This window comes from Tamandua tetradactyla, chromosome 7 (genome assembly GCF_023851605.1).
Source record: "Tamandua tetradactyla isolate mTamTet1 chromosome 7, mTamTet1.pri, whole genome shotgun sequence".
Lineage (NCBI taxonomy): Eukaryota > Metazoa > Chordata > Mammalia > Pilosa > Myrmecophagidae > Tamandua > Tamandua tetradactyla.
Window position 1 is genome coordinate 111,646,659 of NC_135333.1, and position 22,884 is coordinate 111,669,542.

Below are 22,884 nucleotides of genomic sequence, written 5' to 3' on the forward strand. Positions count from 1 at the left end.
TTAAAATTTTTCTGAATAGATGCAAATGTTCCAAGAAATTATCATGATGTTGAATATGCGACTATATGATGCTATTGTCAATTACTGATTATATATGTAGAACGGAATGATCAAAAGTTAGAATGCTTGCGTTTATTTGGTGTTTTCTGGTGTTCAAAAAAAAATTTTAAAAACAACAAAAAAAGGAAGGCTTAAGGCCCCTGAAAACCCCTTGCTCGTCGTGAGCTTGTAAATGTGCTTTGTGTCTCTGCTGTGGTTACAGAAGATGAGCCCATTTCGCGGAGAATGGGGATAGAGGGGCTTGGGCTCGCCATTTCAGGAACTTCCCAATAGAGGGCGCTGCAAGGCAGACAGACCTCGCGTTGACTTGCCGTGGAGGCGGTGCTTCCTCCAGGCCCAGGGGCGGGGCGGCTGCGCCCACGTGACCTGCGCTCATGGCGGCGACGGCGGCGGTAACGCTGGCGGCGCTCAGCGGCCAGAGTCCGGTCCTGTAGCAGCGGTGTGGGCCCGCGTCAGTCTGTCCCTCCTGTGGCCGTCTCTCTTGTTTTCCGGAGTGCGGCTGGCGGAGCTGGGATGGCGGAGCGAAGCCTGGAGCCGTCGCCGGCCGCGGTGGCGGCGCTGCCGCTCGACGTGCGGGCTCAGCTGGCGGAGCTGGAGCTGGAGCTCTCGGAAGGTAGGAGCCGGGCGGGGGCAGCGGGCGCCCCGGGCGCCGCTGCGGATCGAGGCGAGGGTCGGGAGAGCAGGTCTGCGCCGCGCGCCCTGGTGGCTGTGCGGAGAGTGGGGAAGAGAGTGCAGGAAATCTGGCCCTGGCTCGGGAGGCTTGTCTTCCCTCCTCCCCCACCCGGTGAAGTGGATTTCCCGTGTCTTTCATTGTTTTTTCTTGGAGGGGGTTAAGCAAGGGCTTGGGGTAAAAGGTCCTTCCCTGGCCCGGCTGCTTCTGCTCTTTCTGCCCCTCAAAACACGAGACAAAGCTGCGCCCTGCCGCTTCTGCCCGGGCGTCTGGGCGGGGTGGGGGTGGGGTGAGGGTTGCAAGTAGGGTGGCCTGACAGCTTTCTCCTCTTCTCCTTTGCCCTTTCCGCAGAGGGCTCTACGACTGTCTGTCAGCATTTTCTCCCTTCTCTCCCCCGTCCCCATCCCAATCCACCCCGCAAAAAGAGAAAGACATATGGGAAATCCGCAGCATTTCTTCTTCCTCCTCCTCTAACAATGCGAGATGCCTCCCAGTGACAGAAGTGCGTGAACCACTGAGGGTCGTAGGGACCTCATGGTGAACCCTTGAGGGTCGTAGGGAGAGTAGAAGCAGTGGCGTCAATTCAGAGAGACACTCGATGCTGCTTTTAGATCACCTTTGTTATTAGGTATTTTTCCTGGTGCCTGTATTCGGGCTGAATTTTCCGCATCTGATCATCTTTTGGAGTCTTTGAAGAGGGTAGGAGAGGTGACTATATACATATCCTGGCTGGCACCCTCTTTCTTTTGGCAGAGAATTGGTGCAAGGAGGGTAGAAGGATTTGATTTATTTTGAGAATTAAAAGAATGGAATAAATCAGGCCACTATTCTTAGAGAAGTCCCTTGGACAACAATGAGAGAAACACAGTGCTCTGTTGTGGACATGTGATCAGGCTTGTTGTGCAGTTGTGATCAGTTCTCTGTAAAGTTCCTGTTTTTATTACAGGCTGCCTCCGAGACAAAAGCAGCATTTTTTCCAAGCTTGATATCAGCACTTTGGTGGTGTCCTCAGAATTACGTATTCTTAATGAGTTTCTTGCCACAGGCCCTTTTCACCTGCATTTTCCAGGTGGATTAAAAATTGTAATTGGAAAGGAAGAAGGTGACAGGTTCCTAAGAGAGTTCTGATTCTTCGTTTACTTTTCAAGGCATTATGTTTATTTTCCTCTCAGAATCCCGCAAAATTAAAAATCAGAAGTCCATCTGAGTGTTATAAATCCAGTCAGACCTTGAATGAAATAATTATTTTTAATTTTCCTATGTATAGGGAGGTGCTGTTTTTAATTGCATCTAATTACTAACATATTAGTTTTCAATTAATCGGTTGGGAAGTTGTTCTTTGGCCAGTCCCTGGAATCCCTAGAGGTAGATGAGTTTGCTTAATTTGTGATGTTTTGGGGAAGGTGGAAATCCTTCAGTCCTGTCTGTCCGGTTGCTTTTGGTTTAAATATGCACTAGGAGGACCTAGTTGCAGACTTGAAGGGCTGAGCTTTAGTTTAAGATGTAATTTTTGTCATAAGTTATTTTTCAGATTGATGCCTTATACATTACTATTGGTACTGCCTTTCAACATATCTCATTCCTTTCCTAGACGAGAGCATTGTCATTGAATCTGTGATGACTTCCATTCTAATATGACTTTTAAAACAGTTGTTTTATAGTGACAAATCAGCTAGCTTTGATTAGCCAAAAAGAAAGAGGTTCGGCTGGATGTTTGCATCAGAGCAAGATTAAAAATAGTTGATTGCTTTTGCATAGAGAGGGAAGTCCTGGGAACTCCTTATTCTTGGTGTATCTGCTTCCAGCTAATTGTTTACGTTTCTGGGTGTTTCTTAGAGATGATTCTGAGAAACTATTTCTAGGACTCACAACTGATTAGTTCACCTTTCTCTCCTTCAGAAAGGCGTGAAACTCCTACAAACTGTGAACACTATGGCTTAAACATTTTTAGTACAAGTGCCTCATTTGCTTTCCACTGCAGTGTTGTTTTGGTTGACATATCATTTAACTTGAATTTGCTTCTCATAGAAATTCTCATAGAATTTTGGAAGTGGATAATTCTGAATGAAATATGGTTGAATAATCTTGAACCTGCAGTGTCAGCATGTTGGCTGTCTTTTGCTTAAGGTACACAGGATGGGTGATTAGAGAAGTAGGCAGACAGGGTCCACTTATTAGGAATGCAGGAGAAGTTAAAACAACCCATTAGGCCAAAATCTATAGCATGGTGTTACTTGTGATGTCTACAACAGTACTTTCTTCTTCTTACAAAAAAAAAAAAAAAAAGTGCTTTTAATTATGTACTTTTCGTGCCTTGCTGGTATTGATGTAATTTCTCATTTCTCTATTCTATTTATTTATTTTTTTAGTTGCAGGCTATAGTCTGTCCTAATTATAGTAGTAGTCTGAGCTGTAGATTATTAAAAATTTTCTTTGTGCCTGCCTGTATTTTCAGCTGTAGGCTTTGGTCACAGAACAGCCAGCTCTGGGGAAGAAATGCAGGTTTGTGTCTCTTTTGAGCTTGCTGCAGAGCAGGGCACAGAGCCCTGTGATGTGAAGTCTCCTGCTTCTGCACCAAAAAGAAAGTTTGCAGCTGTCCTGGGAAACATTTAGAAATTGAATTAACATATAATCACCAAAAAAAAAAAAAAACCCAAACAAGAAAAAAAGTTGCAGCCTGTCTATCCCCCAAAAAAACACAAACTCCCAAAACCAATAGCACATAATCAAGCTTTTCTACAACTTAATCTAATAGTTAAGAGGTTTCTACAAGTATACCCATGAATGAATTTTTTTCATGCTCCACAAGTATTTTATTATATGTTTTATAATAAACTGTTTTCTGAACTGTATTCAGAGGGGACTATATGGTTGCTTTTTTCTTTTTTTATTCTGCCTGTTTAGTCAGTGAGTGTATTCACATAAAGTAGCACTAATAGCGGGAATTATTTGTTTAAATCTGGCCAAAATATGTTTTATTGATGTAATGGTACTTTATGTCATTAGTGCATCACCACAACTTCGTGATTGAGTAGAACAGGTATTATTACCACTCCTTCCCCCTTTTCTTCTTTTGGTTTAACATAAGGGAAAACTTGAACTCAGCATAAGTTAAGTGTTTTATTTAAAGCTGTGCATCTAATAAGGACCATTGTCTTCAGCTGCCATATAATTATATCGTCTGTTACCATAGAATAATTTAAACATCTTTACTATTGCACAAGCTATTAACTCTTATTTTCACTGTAAAAAATACTAGCAAACAGTTGTATGCCACAATTCCAAATAGCCCCCTTGATTCTCTTTTTGAAGTCTCTTTCAGATCTATCATTCATACATTGAATTTGGCGGACATTTATTTTGTGCCTACTATGTGCTGGTGATTAGAGAGGAGCACGGTGCTTTGCTTGCTTTCAAGGAGCTCCTTCCTATCTGGTAGGGGAATCACTTAAAAATACCAGCAGAGCAGTGCAATGAGACCACAGTAGAGTTTTATGTACAGCAGCTGCATTCCAAGGAAAGAGGAAGTGATCTGCTCTGTCGTCGTGAAAAAGGAACAGCAAAGTACTATAAATGTAAGATTGAAGTGTGTGCCTAGTGGAGTGGGCTGTGATTTAGCCTGTGCAGTTCAGTCATAAGTGTGAAAGTAAGAAGAATGTTAATCTCCTGTCTCTGTGACATGTCGGAAGGAACTCAAGTCCTTGGGTGTCTGAGAACAGTCCAAAGATGACAACTGAGAAGGTATTTAAGATAAGACCAACAGGAAGGATCCTCCCTTTTCTTGTTTGAACACTTCTCTGAGTACAAGCACAACACACACAGTTCCTTCCGTCCTCCTTTTTCTCCTGCCCATTTCATTACATGTCTTAGCAGTCCTCAAGCACAACACAGGGTCTGCATTGAAGGTAGAGGGAATACTTCTAGGAGTTGATGTGAATTCTCTTTAGGAGTGGGTGGGGAAGAGATGGGGGAGTTACAGAGGAAAAAGAAGGTTCTAATCTGTGTGAAGATCCTGGATACATGGTCTCACAAGTTGGCAAATAGAACTAAACCACCAGAAAACTGATAAATAACTCCTTCTTTACCTATAGTGGGAGGCTGGGCCATATTCCTCCAAGTATGTAGCATAATCATTGGCTACACCTTTATCAGAAAGTTGTTTGTAAACAGTTGTAATATCTAGCGCTAAGGAAAGGAGGTATTTAGACTTTTAAATAAACAAAAATTGGCATTTTTTAAGTGATCTAGCTAAAACTTGTATGTATGTATTTTTGGTAGGCTATACCCTTCCTATTTTTGACCTTATCTTTAGGAACTGCTGTCAGAACCTGTGGCACATGCCTTTGAAAATCTCATTATAGCGAATTTTGATTCTTTGAGGTGGATTTTCATTTTATTCCGTAGGTAACTTGGAATCAAGTGTAGAAAAGCTGATTAATGCTCTTTTGAAGCCAAAACTAGTTGTGGCTGAAAAAATTAAAGTGATTATAAACTGATTTTAGTTGTGACTATCAAAAAATAAAGTGATTGTAAACTGGTTATGAGGGCAGTTCCAGGAAAGAAGTGACAAATAGGTTAATTGAATGATTTACCATCCTATTAAGGCTAGCACTTGTTTGTATACCCTAGTTCTGGTGTATATTATGAAAATTCAGTCTTGTTTGACATACCCATAGCATTGAGCTGGATTTTTGAGTAAGATACATTTTTAAACCTTTACTCTTATCCCAACTGTTGTTGCCACTTAATTTCTTGGCTAGTTAGTGTAAGGCTTAGCATGTCAGGTTGAAAGTTTAGATGATTGACGCAAAAGGACCTTCTCACTGTCTTTGTATTATAATTAATGTTGTTCTCCATGTTCCTCTGTCATGTGATTAATTCAAGAATATTCTTTCAAATACTCTCTTCCTCTGAATTGTCAATTTCTTGGAATTCTTTAAGGGTTCAGCTAAAATACTACCATTCTTAAAAACCTGTCCCTCACCACCATTATTTCTTTTGTGCCAAGTTTACAGCACTTATGGTTTATATCACCTTTGTCAGTCATCTGTTTTCCAATTATTTAAATTTGTTTTTCATTTTACCTCAATGTAAGCTCCTATAATGGTCATTTATATCTTAAACTTAAAAAAAAAAATAAATCCCCATCCTTTCTTATTTTGCTTTGGAGTACAAAAGATTTCTGCTCACTTCAGTTTGATTTGAATTGGAAAGTAATGTCCTTGTCTTGGCAGTTTGATTTTGGCACAAGATAGGGTTGTGGAATTGAAGCACAGGTTTGCCATCTGGTGGGCTGGGGTCCAGATCCTGGCCATACCATTTATTTTAGCTCTGTGACCTTGGACAAACTGCCTAATGTCCCTGGTTTTAGTTTCTTCAATCCTTTAAAATGAAATGGTAACCTCATTAGAGTTGTAAGGATGTTTGAAATGTGATAACAGGAAGAGAACTGAGTACAGTTTATAGTATGTAGTGAGCACTCAATACCAGTAATCTTTATTGTGATGTGACTTTTTAATATCTTCTGTTACTTAGTATATATGGTTATGTGTGAAGTGATGAGTGGAATCAATTTGTATATATATTTTATAAAAGCAAGGCTTTACTCTACCGTCACCTGTTCTGTTGGCATCCTCCACCCTTCAGTTCATCACGTGTTGGGACACTGCAAGCAGTTCACTAGAGCAAAGTGGCTGGTTTCTTTTATACTGTCATCTGACAGATGTACGTTTCTGAGTCTGTAGATTCAGGCAAATGGCTCTGAAATTTAAGCATGGTTTCTGGCTTCAGCAAACTATGAAAGGACACATGTCGATACTCAGAACCTTTGAATAATTTTTGACTCTTCCTTTTCTTAGTCCCCAGTTTGTATTTAGCGAACAAGTCCTTTCAGTTCCTCCTTCAAAAATTTGCTTGCATCCTCTCTTCTTCTGAGTTGCTTTTACCACCAGCCTGCTCAGTCCTCTATCTTTAGACCTAACTGGTCTGATTTTAGTCTCCTTTCAGCTCTAGATTGATCTTTTAAAAATATTGCTTTTATCTAAAGCTGTTGCTAAATCCAAGACTCTAGCACTCATTATCTTTAAATTCTAAGTTTCCTTAAGGCAGATGTGGTCTCCTATATTCTTTATCTCTGGGGTCTAAGTTAGTCCTTTTGTACACATCAACTGGTCCATCTTTTTTTATTGATTGATTACACATAGACATTTAAGGGAGAGATTTTCATATCTTTGTGTTTATAACGAAAAGATGCTCTCCAGTGTACATACTCTACTGGAAACAAGAAAGCCTGTTTCCTTGGAATTCTAGAGAATCACAGCTGACAGACAGAATCTGGATACATGGATTGGTATCCATGACCCGGAAACTGTATGAAATAGTTTGCAGACTTTTAAGTGTGAGTACTTCTGTGCCTTTTTGGAAAACAGGGCCTACACCTTTCGTTCTTTTCTTAGAGGATTATGAAGCAAAGTTGAGAACCATCTTTATGTGTTACTACCTTTCATTCTCACCAGCTTGTGAAGAAAGCCAAACTCCCTCAGCTTCCCTCCTCAGCACTTAGAAACTTATCTAAATATCAGTTCTCACCCTTATCCCCTTTCCTTTTTTTTCTCAGAGGAAGAAATATCCCCTTTCTGAGCTAAGGCATATTCCTCTGCCTGTTCTCACTCTCATCCTTTCCAGTCACTTCTGGGATTTTGGGATCTTGCTTCATTGATTGATCTATTCATTCAGTCCTTTGTGTTTGTCTCTTTCTCTCATTTTCAGCCTCTCACTTAATAGTTGGCTCTCGACTTCTTACTTCCCTTCAGCCTGTAAGTGTTCTCAGGTTTCTTCCATCTTAAAATAAAAATTTCCCACAATCCGGTATTGGAATCTGCTTGCTCTTATGTGCCCACACTCTCCTCCCTTTTCATAGATAACATAACATCTTAGAAGGTGTTTCCTTTCCCTTGTTTCCTACCTGTGCTTACTCCTCAGGCTATTGCTTCTGCCTCATAAAGCCCATTTGACTACCATCTCCAAGGCCAGTGGTGATATTCAATTTCCCATTGAAAAATACTTGCTGGCTATGGATGACATCTTTCTTTGTAGTACTGCATACTGTGGGCCATTATCTTTATGAAATGCTCTCCTTCCTTGACTTTTGTGGCATTGTTCCTTTCTGGCTCCCTAACTATTCTTTCTTATCCTTTCTATAGGTTTGCTTTTTCTTTCCCTCTCTCCTGAATGTGGGTGTTCCGCAGATATCTGCCATTACCCTTCATCTCACTTCACACAGACTTGCTGGGTAATCACATCTCTGCTCCTAGCAGATACAAATTGGTCTCCTACTCTGTATCTCTAGCCCTAACTCGTCTCTCCATCAGACATCCCAGTGGCCCTCGCCTAGGCAATTCCAACTCAGTTAAGACCAAAGCTGTACTCCCTATTTCTCTCCTCCCTCCAGTTCCCCCTGCTCTGGCAACCTGTTCCTCTGTATATATATTCCCTACTTCATAATGTACATGTTAATCTTCTTCAGAATGTCCAGTTAACCAAGTCAGAAAATTGGGAGTCATCCTTAACTTCTAGTGGGTCACTAAGTCCTGTTGATTCTCCTTCCTCCTCTCCATTCTCATTGTTTCAGTCTTAGTTCAGGATCTTCTCATCTCTTGCTTAGGTGATTATTGCAGTAGTCTCCTAAATCCTCTTCCTGCCTCTAGTCTCTTGCCTCTTCCCTCCAGTCCATTTTCTGTGATGGGTGATTATTCTGAAACACAATTGTCCTTTTCCCAGTTTAACATTTTTGTTGGCTTCCCCTCCTTAGGATAAAATCCAAGCGTTCTCCTATTATAGTTTGCCAAACCCCAACCAAAACCATTCCTGCCAATTAAGACTTTATATGAGATTCTACGAAGGTTCCAAGCACTAGAATTACTTTCTAGAAACCTGCAACCTCTAGATGGGTTCCTAAGCCAGATAAATCCTGAAACGCAGAGGGGCCAGCCTCTCTAGAACATAACTAGTTCCATCCCCCTCTCCTATATTATCGATAGCTCCTTTCAACATGAAAAAGTTAGAGTGGCCATAGCCCAAATACCCCTAAAGAGTGGAAGAATGATCAAAGAAAATGGTGGAGATACACAGAGAAAGTACGGTTTGACAGATGAATATGATTGCTGAATTATTATATTAATATTTCTTTTAGTCTTCAGTGTCTTGGGATAGCTAGTAATAAAAACCTAAAGTTGAGGAATTGTAACCCATACCAAACGCTGGAATTTGTTCTACAGCTACTTGTTATGGTGTGTTTTTAAATTTATTGCTTTTTTGTATATATGTTATTTTCCACACAAAAAAAATCAATTATGATGAATGCACAGCTATATGATGTTACTGTGAACCATTGATCTTACAGTGTGGATGATTACATGGTATGCATATAGTAACATATATCAATAAAATTGTATTTAAAAAAATCCAAGCATTCTTCTCATAATGCATACACCAAAACATACCTTCTTTTTAGCCTTATTTCCAGCTCCTTCCAAGTTTTGTCTAGTCTCTCGTCTGTCTGAATGACTTGCATTTCCTTGAGCACACTGTGCTTTCTCACTTCCATGCCTTTGTACATGTTGCCTTTCTCCAGAATGTCTACTCTGGCATGTTCTTTCCCTTTTTCTTTCTGGTTAATCTGTTGTACCCAGTTTCTTATGAGAAGCCAGCCTTTCCTAAGCTCTCTAACAAGTTAAGATCTCTGTATTAGTAGCCATCAGTTATAAACAGGCCCTGTGCTAGCACTTTATATACCCCGCTTGGCCCATACATAGGTGTTGAATAAGTAGCTACTATTCTGGTAATGATAATAGGGAAACTGAGCTAGCAAAAAGCACTTGAACAGTGAGTAAAATACAATCTCTGCCAGACCCCACCTTGTTCTTACACATGACCCCATCTTTCCTCTCATCCCTGGCACTAACTATAATGTCTCTAATGCATGGCCCTGGGGAAGGAACACTGGACTTGAGTTTCATACAGAACTGGGGTCAAGTCCTTTTCTGCTGTTTGCTGTGTGACCTTTAGCAAATCTTTGAAATGTGCTTCTGTTCCTAACAGCTCCTCAATATAGGTATGCCTTTTCCATTTTAAGATGAGGAAATTGAATGTCAGGACTTATTCAAGAGCACAAAGTCAGGAAATACGGTGCACTGGGATCAGAATCCAGCTTTGTATGGCTTCAAACCCTGTGGTGTTTCCTTCTGCCTCCATCATTCTAAACCAGAGTTTCAGGTAATTTCAGCAAAATTCTTTCCCATCTTAACTGGTGGGTCCCACTTTCCTTAGGATATAGCTTCAGTCTTTGGAGTGTTTGGAGTTAAGGCTCCCCAAAGGGAGAAGAATGGCAATGTTCTGTCCTATTCTCAGAGAAATAAATAGGAATAGGATTCTGACTAGTGATTTCTGACCTTACTTTGCTGGAACCATGGGGCCCAGCACTGTAAATTATATTTGAAGGATTTCTTTCACACTAGCCTACTGCTGGCAAGAAGTGACTTCCTTACTTTTTTTTTTTTGACTTTTACAATGGGGATTTATTAAATTAAAAAATTTGCAATTCTTAGGCTATAAAAAATGTCCATCTTAAGGCTTCGACAGGATGGATACCTGGACTCTGAAGAAAGGTTGCTGGCATGGGGTACCTCTGTCACATGGCAAGGCACACAGTAACATCTGCTGGTCATTTTTCCTGGGTTTCATTGCTTTCACCTTCTGGCTTTAGTGGCCCCCTTTCTCAACTTTTCTGGTGCTCATCTCTATGAGCTTCTTTTAATGTTATCTCTTAGCTTCTGTTTGTGTTTCATCCTCTTATAAAGGACTCTAGTACAAGGAATAAGACCCACATTGAATGAGGCAGGTCACATCTCAATTGAATAACTTAATCAAAATGCCCCACTGAAGTAGGTCTACACTCACAAGAATGGGTTAAAAGAACACGACTATTTTTGAGGTACGTACAGCCTCCAAACTACTACAGATGGGTATTTCTCAGAACACGTCCAACTTCAGACATTGAAGAGATGATAAAGTATATTTAATTGGTTCACTCCTTTATAGTGTTCCTATGTGTAGGAAGCATTGCTTTTTTGTGTGTTGGGCACAGAAATATTAGTTGATGATTATGACAATAGAAGTAGCCATGAATTATTAAGATCTTAGTGCATGTGCCGATTGGAAGCTGTGATGTACCCCAGAAAAAGCCATCTATTTTGGTTGTTAAAGTCTCCAGAATGCAATATACCAGAAATGGAACGGCTTTTAAAAAGGAAATTCATTAAGTTGCAAGCCTATAGTTCTAAGGCTATAAAAATATCCAAACTAAGGCATCCAGTTAAAGATCCCTTGGCTCAAGAAAGGCTGATGGGTCTGAAATATCTCTCTCAGTTGGAAAGGCATGTGGAGATGTCTGCTTGTTTTCTCTTCAGGCCTCTCATTTCATAAGGCTTCCCTAGGGGCATTTTCCTTCTCCATCTCCAAAGGTTTCTGGCTATGTGGGCTCTTAAGCTTTTTCCAAAATGGTTCCCTCTTACAGGACTACAGTAAGTGATCTCACCTTAATTCAAGGAAGGCCGATGGGTTAGTAACACCTCTGTCTTGTGGGTAGTCACATGGCTGGAATCTGCTGATCCATTGCTCCTGGGCTCTGTTACTTTCAGCCTTTGTTCCTGTGGGGGTTCCTCACTTTGCTTCTCTAGGGCTGGCTGTCATCTCTTGGCTCTTTCCAGGTTCTGGCTTGCTTAATATTTTGTGGCAATGTCTCCTGGGCTCCAAGCATCTCCAGACATCTGTCTCTGTTCTCTCTGCTTATCATCTCTGCTCTGAAGTTTCTGTCCACTCTGCCGTTTGTGTCATTTCTCCTTATTTCTTAAAAGAACAAAAAATATTATGGTAAAATCCTCTAAGACCAGTTATAAGATGAAAGATAATTTTACGTACTTGTATTTTGATGCGAAATTTATTTTTCTTCCTTGAATTGAGATGATGATGAGAACCTGAAAAGGGGAATCCCAGGAGGAAAATATTTTAGATGCCATACAGGACAGCCGTAAGTGAAAATCCACAGGTCTCTTTGGAAGGTCCTTGGTGTGTGCTGGACTTGAGCATTGCTGTTGATTCTGGTTTATACTTACATTCTGGAGCAGAAAGAATTTTAGTTTTTTTTTCTTTTCTAGGATTTTCAGTGTTTAATTTGAAAAACTAATGTAGGTATTTCTGTAAATGACATTATATGCTCTACATTGATTTTTTTGTAGAGCATTTTTTTGTGTGAAGGAAATGTGTTCCAATATCCCTTTATTTGTAGAGGACTGTTGCTTTTAGGGAGAAATTAAAGCATCTCTAGAGTTTTTTCTTTCGTTTTTTAAGGACCTTGGACCAGATTGTCTTAAGTTATTCAAAGACTGGAACTTAAGGGTTTTAACTCAGGTCAAATACAAATGAATTTTATGGTGTTGACCTGTCTTGTCACTGGTGTCCATTTTAAAAATGGATCCAGCTGGAATTATCAGGTAGAAACTTCTGATAGTTTCTTGTTTAGCAAATCTATAACTAAGGCAAACAGTGTATCTTAAAATTTTAAAGAGTTGTTAGTCTTACTCTAACAGAATAGTGAGTTGGTACTTGCCTCACCGGGTGTTAAAACATTCTAAAATTACTGTTAAGCAAAACCATATTAACATTGGAATAAGGGATGAATGAGCAGAAGAAACTGTCCAAATCATTATGTATGTAGGAAGAACAATTATGAAAAGATGGAAATTTCATTAGTTGTATCAGCTGTCTTTCCAATGATCTCAAATTAGAAAATATATATTTTTTGTTCTCCTTTTTTTCTTTTAACTTTTTTAAATTGTGAAATATAACCTAGATAAAAAAAGTTTACAAGTACATTTTAACAGGTAGTTATAGAACAGGTTTTTTTTTAAACCACCAACAATGGATATCTTAGCTTAACCATAGGCATGTTTAAATATAGTATCCATATAATCCTTGTAAAGCCTGTGTTTGTGCTGTAAGTTTCATAAACCAATTTAAAATTAAGGCAGCAAGGGAAAAATCTGCATATTCAGATAACAAAGTTCTTAAATTCTAAGTATTAAGTACTAACTTAGATACCATTTGATCAGCTGTCAAAGCTGTGAATGTTCTCAAAATATCAAGGAGAAAGTTTATAGAACATATTTTAAAGTTTGGTATGGGTTACAATTCCACGAATTTTCATTTTTTCTTGCTGCTCCAAGACACTGGAGACCAAAAGAAATGTCAATTCTTTTGGATTCAACAGTCATACTCATTTGTTAAATCCTGTCTTCTCTATTACTCCTCCTTCTCTTTAAATAACATAGATGCATAAAAGCAGTAAATTTAAAAGTACATCATGACAGTTAGTTGTAGAACAGATTTCAGAGTGTAATATGGATTACAATTCCTCAATTTTAGGTTTTTATTTCTAGCTGCTCTAAGGGACTGGAGGCTAAAAGAAATATCAGTATAATGATTCAGCACTCATACTCATTTGTTAAACCCTACCTTCTCTGTGTAACTCCAACATCACCTTTGATCTTTCTCCCACTCTTTAGGGGTATTTGGGCTGTGCCCATTCTCACTTTTTCATGTTGGGAGGGGCTGTAGATAAGATGGAACTAACTAGTTGATGTTCTGGAAGGGCTGACCCCCTTGTATTTTAGGACTTATCTGGGCCAGGAACCCATCTGGAGGTTGTAGGTATTGGAAAATTACCCAGTGCATGGAACCTTCATAGAATCTTATGTAATGCCCTAGGTATTCTTTAGGATTGACAGGAATGGTTTTGGTTGGGGTTTGGTAGGTTCTGATAGGTAGCAGTGTCTAACTGAAGCATGCATAAGAGTGATCTCCAGTGTAGCCTCTTGACTCTGTTTGAACTCTTTCAGCCGCTAGTACATTATTTGTTATACTTCTTTTCCCCCTTTTGGTCAGGATGGCATTGTTGATCCCACGGTGTGAGGGCCAGGGTCATCCCTGGGAGTCAGTCTTCTCCCATGCGGCCAGGGAGACTTTTACCCCTGAATGTCATGTCCCACCTAGAGGGGAGAGCAATGGTTTCACTTGCAGAGTTGATCTGAGAGAGAAAAAGTCCACATCTGAACAACAGAAGAGGTCTTCTGGAGGTGACTCTTAGGTATTCGTATAGGTAGGCTAAGCTTCTCCACGACATACATAAGTTTCACAACAGCAAGCCTCAAGATTAGGGCTTGACCTATTTATTTGGATGTCCCTAATTTTTGAGACAGTATCAGGGGTTTCCCCAGTGGTAAAGTTTAATAGTTCCATAAATGAATTAGAAAAGATTTTAAAGTAAGTTTTTTAGGACTCCTTCGGACATCAGAAATATTGAAATTCTTGACATTCTATTTATCCTGCTGAGAGAAGCACTCTGGAACTAGGAAGAAAAGACCCTTCCTCTTGTAGTTTCTTTCCAGTACCCTCTACTGATATGGAGGCAGCTGACAAAGAAAACTATTAAAAGGACTCATAATTTTCATAGAGCAGGCAACAAAGGATAGATTTGGAGCTGAGAGGCAATAAATCAATAACTGACATCCTTGATTCCTCTTTTCCTTCAACTGTTCTCCCCATATTCACTCCATCAGTAAGTCATTTTGGTGCTACCTTAATAACGATATGTCCTAAAACTGCTTTCTACATCACTAATACTGCTAATCATTGTCTTGTCTGTTACTACATCTCTGTCTTTGGTAGCATCTTAGTGTCCATGTTTTTTGCTCTTGCCCTTCTTTAATCCATGTTCACATAGTAGCTAGATTGTTTTAAACTGCAAAGCAGATTATGTTGTTTACCTGCTTTATAACCATCCAGTGTGTTCTCTTTGTCTTTAAAATAAAATTCAAACTCTTTCTTATGGCCTACAGGGCCTACACAGTCCTGTCTCTTCATCTTTCCCCCTCATCCTTGGTGCTTCAGCTACACTGGCTGGCTCCTTCCTTCTGTCTTTCCTCCCTCCTTTCTTTTTTCCTTCTTTTCCTTTTTCTCTGACTTTTCCCTCTCTTCCTCCTTCCTTTATTTATTCCTTTATTTATTAATTGACTGTGTTTATAAATTGACCACTACTACTACATGGATGCAGGTCATACAACAAAAATTCCTGCCCTTAAGGGGCTTACATTCTAGTTGGAGTAGACAGAAAATAGTAAGTAATATATATTGCTTGTCAAATGATAAAAGTTTCATGGTGAAAAATTGTTAAGAGGGATAGAGAATACTGGAGTAGAGGTAGGTAATGGATACAATTCACAATGGGGTGGTCAGGGAGGGCCTCATCAGAAGGTGACATTTAAATAAAAACCTGAAGATGGCAAGGCTTTTTTCCAAACTCCCTTGAGCTCTCCGTGCTTGCTCCTGCCATGTGGCCTTCTTTGCTTTTCTGCTGCCTGGAATGTTCTACTCCAAGATATGTGTTTAGTTGACTACTTTGCCTACTTTTTGTCTTAGCTTAAAAGTTAGCCCTCCCAGAGATGCCTTTCCTGACCACTCAGTTTAAATTAGCAACTCCTTTCCATCATTCTCTATCTCATCATTAAAAAAATTTCTTTTTCTAATTAATGCTTGCCACTGTTTGATATTATCTTGTTCATATATTTATTCGTTTATCGTTTAATTCTCCACAGTGTATTAGTTCTGTGAGCAAAGACCTTGCCATCTTCTTCCCTACTGTAATGCTAGTGCCTAGAGTCAACACTTGTGCAGTGAACATATGAATTTTGCAGAGAGAAGATTCCTGGGATTCCTTAGAAGGTGGCTTTAAAGAATAAATAAATATAGACTCTGTCCTCAGATTCTCTGCCTGGAAGGAATATATTCTCAGAGCCTCCGCTAGGAAGGAAAAGGGACTTCTGTGGAAGTTGGCCAGGGCCGAGAGACCTATAATGTTTCCTGGCATTTGGTTACTTTAGTATGTTTTTCTTCCTTGTTTCCCTTACCTATTTATATGTGCTTTCTGATTTTGCGTGTGACTTTTACAATTGGGTGATATGTGACAACTTTCCATTTCATCAGCCTGCATGGCCACTTTGCTTATTCATTCAGTTGATATTTATTATGCAAATACTTACAGAATGCACAGCACCACGTCTGGTATTATCAGAGCTGAAAACACACCCCTGAGTGCCTCTGCTCCCTGAATATGGGGACATAACATTTCTCTTTTTTTTTTTTGTTTGGTTTTGTGCTATGCCTATATGTTGATTTCCTTTTTCCTCTACCTTAACCAGATATCTTAACACAGGATTTGATCTGAGGCATAGGTTAGGTCTGTGGGCTTTCTAAGACCAGACATTGTCACCAGCCTTCATTTGGTTTAATTGATCCTATTTGGGAAAGACTAAACATTTCACATGCCTGGTTTTCCAAGATTTTTTTCTTAACTATGTTACATCTTTTGCAAAATTTTGGAAAATCAGGGAAGTGAAATATTTACCCGTATGGTAAATATTGATTTTGTTGAACTAAATTAGACCTTTGATTGATTTATTTTAGTATATGCAAACGATATATTAACTGTGGTGCAGCTAGACTTCTGAGGGTGTTCATGGGCCACCCATATGTCCACTGGAGATGCAGATCATTTTTCTCTTAGGTCCTACAGATGTTCTCTTAAGTGCCTGTTTGAGTACCTGTATCCAGCATTATTGTAGGTTTGCACATAGCGTAAATACAGTAAAATTACAAAAATTCCTTTTATTTATAGTTTATGATTATTTTTTTATGAGCTTCAAGTTTACTTTTGTGGCTGAGAAATATGACTTGTGAAATATCTTAATTAAGATTATCTTATTTCAGAAATGAGTGGAAGAAACATAATTGAAGATACCTAATGAATGTTAATTCACTAAAGATTACGATTGTCAGAAGAAGTAACTTACTCAGAATCTTGAATTTGATTTGATTATCTTCTGGCTTTTCTTTCCTTTGTAGGAAAAAAAGTGCTTCTTTTTAGTGGTGGGAATTCTTTCCCTCTTTTTTTGTAGTCAGTTTTAGTTGTCTGCATTTCCTCATCTGTAAAATGAAAATAGTATCTACCTTATATTTGTTAGGAGGACTGTTAGGATTGTTAGGAGGACTAAGTCACAACACATAAAATACATAGAAGTATAGAGATTAGAACAGTGCCTGGTACACAACAAGTGCTGTATGTAATTCTTTATCACGCTGCAGTGCTGCTGTATTATTTTATACTGCCAAACTTCCAACCATCCAGGAGTGGTGATAAGCAAATAGAGCATATAAACTGCTTATATGGACCCAAATTTGGTTTCCAGCTTTGTCTAAAACAGGATGATAGTTATTAAACCATGAGACTAGGTGAATTAACCCAGGAAGGAGGACTTAGAGTAGAAAGAAGTATTTCAAACAGAGCTCTGAGGTGTGCTAGCATTTAAAGGATGGGCAGAGGAAAACAAAACCTGCAGAGAAGCCTGGGGAAGATTTAGCAAGAAACCCAGAAAAGAAGGGAAATTAGGAAGAGTTTGGAGGCCAGGGAGCTAAAGGTGAGGGAATGATCGAATGTTATTATGAACTCAAGAATGATAAGGATTAAGATGGATTCATTGGAGTTAGCCACAAGATGAGAGTGGTTTTCATGCAGTGTTGTGGAAATCAGAGCCCAATTACATGGGTTAAGGAGTACATGAGAGGAAATGGGTGCATTTCAAACATCAAAACAAACAATTTTCAATAAATCTGACTGGTTAGGAAGGGCAGGAGATGGCAGTAGTTTTTGGTTTTCTTTTTTTTATAAAAGCTTTTTTTGGGAGATTGGTCTTGCAAACAGTGTCCTTATTGTGTAGTAAATGCCAGAATTGAGGCAGCTACATAAACTGAGTTTGCAGAGGAGAAAGGCGTTAGTGTATCCAGAGTATCTCAGGAAGGATTCCCTGAAGTAGTATCAGGTGGGCTCAGACCTAACAGTTCAATTAGGAGTTTGGTGGCAGACAGACAATGGGAGGTGGGTACTTTGGTCTTGGAGAAAGGCATAGGTTTGTGAATAATTGCAGCATGTTTATGGAATTATGATGATTTAATTACCACTAGAATGTAAAGTATAAGCTCAGTAGGTCCAGTAAGGTTGGACAGGTGGGCAGGGCTGAGAGCATGGTGGGCGGTGACTTTGTGGGCCATAGACTCTTACCTTTTATTCTATTCCAGGCTCTTGTTTCTGTTGAGGGTTTGTGCTCATGTGCTAGGTGTACTCAAAGCTATAGTATAAACTTGGTACATTTTCCTGGAGTATCCTTTAGTTGAATTTTGGAAAAATTTTTGCTGTATTTAAATATGAATATATTGTAGGGCAGAATTGAAAATCTAAGGTGAGATGTGGTCTGAAATTTTAAAATTAAAAATACTTTTTGTCCTCCTGGTTGGCTTCTTTAGGCTATGCCTCTTCTAGACTCTACATCCTCACCCAGCACCCCTCACCTTCTTCAAGTGAGTTCTTCAAGGAGAACATTGTAAGAGAATTGTAAGCAGGAGTGGATGGCAATTGTATTTGATGGAGATCATCTTAGAGAAGGATGAAGGATAGTTTCACAGTCTGTTATGTCACATGATCAAGGGACGCCATTCACATAGAATAAATACAGTGCAAGACAGGGCAGAGAGACTTATAAGGAGGGTATTGAAATGAGCTGGTACTTTCTTTAGTAGAATTAGATAAGAGTGAAAAGAGGCATTTAAGGAGGCGGAAATGATTGCGGTTGTCCAAGGAAAGTGTATTGAATGAGAAGAGGCTAGATACAGAGCTCTGGGAAGCACCACCATTTAAGGTGGGACACTCAAGAAAAGGAACCTGAAAAAAATAGGCAGGGAGGTACAAGTGGTCAAAGAGAAAGAAGAAAAGCAAGGGAAAAGGGAGTTTCAAGAAGTATATGTTGTTGCAAAGAGTTGAACTAAGTAGACTGAGAATTGCTATTGAAATTCACAGGTAGAGGAGGTCCTTGATGGTGACCTTTGCCTGAGCTCTTTTAATGGTATTGGGGAGTGGGTAAAGAGATGAAGCCTATCAGTAGTGGGATAAGAAATGAAAGGCAGAAGAGAAAGTAGAAATAAGAGGCAGGCAGTGTACAGTGTACACTGCTCTTGCAAGCCTGACTGTGAAGAGAACAGTAGCTAGAGTGGGATGCTTAAACATTTATTCATTTTTTTTTCTCTTTCTATCCATTAGAAAGTAAGTTTGCATGAGGAGAGGGACTTGATTTATTTCCCATTTTATTTCCAGAATCTAAGAGTTCCTGGCACGTAGTAGGTGCTTAATAAATATTTGATGGCTAAATTAATGAATTGTGTTAAGAAGGAAAAAACTTCAGAATGTTCCTTTGTCAGATGGAGAGGTAAGAGATATTGAAGGGCAGGGGTTAAAGGGCTAGAGTTGAAAGGGTGTGATGGAACAAGGTCTCCAAAGAAGGAAAGTTTGGGGTCCCAAGTGCTGCTGGAGTGATCATCCAGGATACCAGAACTCCTTTGCTGCTGAAACAGAAGGGGAGGAAGCAAGATGGGGGCACAGGCAGATATTTATAGGTGGCGGAGGAGGAAGTTGAGGGAGTTCTCTTCTGATGGCCTTATGAGTATTCTCTTGCTTAAAAATAAATTAACTATGAGTATCATGTATATATCCTTGGAAAACCCTTTCTGAAGCCATACAGAAAACCCCCATTTAAGCAGCTATGCTTACATGGGAAGGCATAGACATATAATTGTAGGCACACACAGGTTGTGGTCAGTGACATAAGGGCTAGGTGAGGTAAGGATGTGCCAAAGAGAATGAGTAAGAGTAGGTGAGACAAGAGGTCTCTAGTCTCAGACATGAATGTAGGGAGTGGCTCTGAGTGGAGAGACGGGAATACAAACATTTTATTCTGCCCCTAAAATAATCAAGAGAGCAGGAGACTTTCATTTAACTCTTAGGGAAGTGGGAAGAAGAAAATCACTGAGGCGCAGGACAACTCTCTGATATGAAATGAAAAGAAACTTGAGTTGAAGTAGAATAACTCTTTGTTAGCAGCTCAGCTGGTCCTAACCAGGCTGGTTTTTCCCATGACTTATTTCTGATTCATTTGACAGGAAACTGCTTTCCCAACTTTTAACAACTTGTTATCTGTATCGAAAAGATTTGTCTGTTTAGAAGCAAAGGTTGTAGTGGGAAAGAAGATGGGACAGTGTCACAGTGAGTCATAGATAATAAAACATGACATTTCTTTACCTTGTTAGATTTATCTAGAATTAAAGAATATTAAAGTATCCATTTTTTGAAATTGTCAGTTGTTTAGTAATATTTTTTCCTTGTTCGCAATTTTCTATCTTCAATTTAATCAAGTTCAAGACTTCATTCTTCTCAGGAACTTAAGTGAAGAGAGTGATAGCGATGAGTCTCACAGTCTTTTAGACTTTAGTTGAAATTAAATAACCCAACCAAGTTGGCTTTTTTTCTTCTGCTGTTAACCTTACCAGCCATCATTGCAAATCAACTGCTGACAAGTAAGCTGTACAATGCAGGGTAAAGTTGGACTTGAGTTCTGGCTGCTTCTTTCTGTTTTTGCATTTCTCACATGTTAAAACATGTTCCTTAAAAAGTAAGCAGAGGGAGCAGATTCTAAGAGTCATAAAGGATTTTGCTTAGCGTAATCACTTATTTACTTGTTCTATCAGGGAAGACAACTTTATAATATAAAAGGTATCTAGAACTTTTTTGGAGCTGGGAGAAACCTTTTTTTTTCCTTTTACAGAAGGTGAAATATGAGAGGTTGATTAAGAAATGATAATTGGAATTTGGTAGAATCACAATTCAATATTTGGAATTGATTTTGTCTAAGCCATTCCATTTCTTTTTGGGGTTGGGAGAAATACTCTTTGTGTCCTAACCTCACTCTCCAAAATTCTAATTTTTTTAGCCATCAGCTGAGTAGTTAGAATTCCAGTTAGGCATTTATTTTGGGGAAGGAAAAATGACTTTATCAGCATTTTGGGTGGAACTTAGGGAGCAAGAGAGTCTTCTGGTCAATTTGCCATCACCACACTGACGATCTGTTTCTCATTTTCACAGAGAAATAAGATAGAGCCAGATCTCCATTTTTCTGAGATTTATATTATGAGTTTCTGTGTTTAAAAACCCGTTTTTAGGACTTTGGAAAGGAATCCCACGTTTGAACACTCTTAAAAGATTCCCATTTCTGTTGGTTTTTATGGGAGTTGATTGGGAAAGCATTCCAAGATTAGAGGTACTTCAGAGGCAATGAGGTAACTTGTAAAGATCACGTTTGCTGTTTGCAGTTTTTGGCCTTTCCTAGCCTCTGTAGATGAAGTAGTTACATGAGAGAATCTACTTCTTTTCTGCTCTTAATTTCTGAGATGATCTGTAATTGGTTTTCTTTGTGAAAACATATGAAAATGAAATTGTTTTTAATTCATGGGGACGGTTAAATTGTTTAAAGAAAATCTATGTACAGTGAGAAGAATTTTTTTGCTAAGAGGATTGACATTCCTTTTCTTATATTTAGTCAGTCAAAACATAAATGTTGCCCTTTTTTAAAAAAATGGGCATACATTAATTATTCAGGATATATGCTATTATTGTTTTGTCCTAGTGGGTGTTAGGGGGCAGGGCCTTAGATCTGATCCTGTTATACTTGAAAGCTTCTGTTGAATTCTCCTCCTTATGCATCTCCTCTCCCCTTTGGCCCACCCCCACCTCAGCAGCTCATGCATTTATTTTTTCTAATAGTTATCAGATTGTTTACAACTGTTTGCTTACATTTCTCTTTATCCTTCCCAGAGGCTGAAAACCATGTTTTATTCATCTTTGCTTACCTTATTGTAAAACACTGAAGAGGAGAAAGATGGTTTGCTGATGAGAGTATAGGTAAAAGCAGTGTCAAAGATGGCCTAGATTTTGAATTTGGGTAACTGGAGGAATAACAGTGTTACATACAGAAACATCTGAGGTGCTAGTTTGGGGAAAAGGGATCCATGTAATTTTGGACAGGATAGACTCTATGGAATTGGAAGGACATTCAGGTAGATTAGATTGTTTAATGGGCAATTAGAAATGGTGAATGATAACCTGGAGTGGTTGACGGATTTGGCATCATCTTAAAGAGCTTCATCAAGCTGAACCAGATCTTTGAAAGGGAAAGTCAAAAATATAGCTAATGGTAAATGCTTATATTTGGAAGAATTAGGAATCATCCAAGTGCCAGTAGTGACTGCAGAAGTAGGAGAACTGTTGGGTGGTGCCATGGTGTCATACAGGTCAGTAGAAGAGACTTTTTTTTTGCATGGGCAGGCACTGGGAATTGAAACTGGGTCTCCAGCATGGCAGGTGAAAACTTTGCCTGCTGAGCCACCGTGGCCCGCCCCAGTAGAAGAGACTTTTGTGAAGATAAATACTTGTTCTAATTTGCTAGCTGCCGGAATGCAATACACCAGAAACAGAACAGCTTTTAAAAAGGGGAATTTAGTAAGTTGCTAGTTTACAGTTCTGAGGCCAAGATAATGTTCCAATTAAAACAAGTCTATAGAAATGTCCAATCAAAGGCATCCATGGAAAGATACCTTGGTTCAAAAAGGCCGCTGAGGTTCAGGGTTTCTCTCTCATCTGGAAAAGCATGTGGCATACTTGGTGTCATCTGCTACCTTTCTCTCCTGGCTTCCTTTCATGAGCCTCCCTGGGAGGCATTTTTCTTCCTTGTTTCCAGAGGTCGCTGTTGGGCTCTGCTTCTTGTGGCTGTGTCGTTCTGCTCTCTCAAAATCTCTCTCATTCTCCAAAATGTTTCCTCTTTTATAGGACTTTAGAAACTAATCAAGATCCACCCAAATGGGTAGAGATACGCCTCCACCTAATCCAGTTTAACAACCACTCTTGATTAAATCACATCTCCAGGGAGATCTAATTACAGTTTCAAGCATGCAGTGCTGAATAGGGATTAGAAGAAATGGCTGCCTTTACAAAATGGGATTAGGATTAAAAAATGGCTTTTGTAGGGTACATATATCATTTCAAACCAGTGCAGTACTGAAGACTGTTAAAGTGTTGAAACAATGGCGGCTGCCCCCCACCTTTGTCC

At 39.3% G+C, this 22,884-nt stretch overlaps 1 protein-coding gene across 2 annotated transcripts in view; it reads left to right on the forward strand.

Moving 5' to 3' along the window:
- The first annotated feature begins 426 nt into the window (after positions 1-426).
- Positions 427-22,884, forward strand: part of DIP2B (disco interacting protein 2 homolog B) — a 340,427-nt gene continuing 317,969 nt past the window's right edge. For both annotated transcript variants that reach the window (XM_077170884.1, XM_077170885.1), the window contains exon 1: positions 427-673. In XM_077170884.1, the coding sequence (XP_077026999.1) occupies positions 574-673 (100 nt within the window). In that variant the 5' untranslated portion in view covers positions 427-573. The remainder of the gene's footprint in view (positions 674-22,884) is intronic.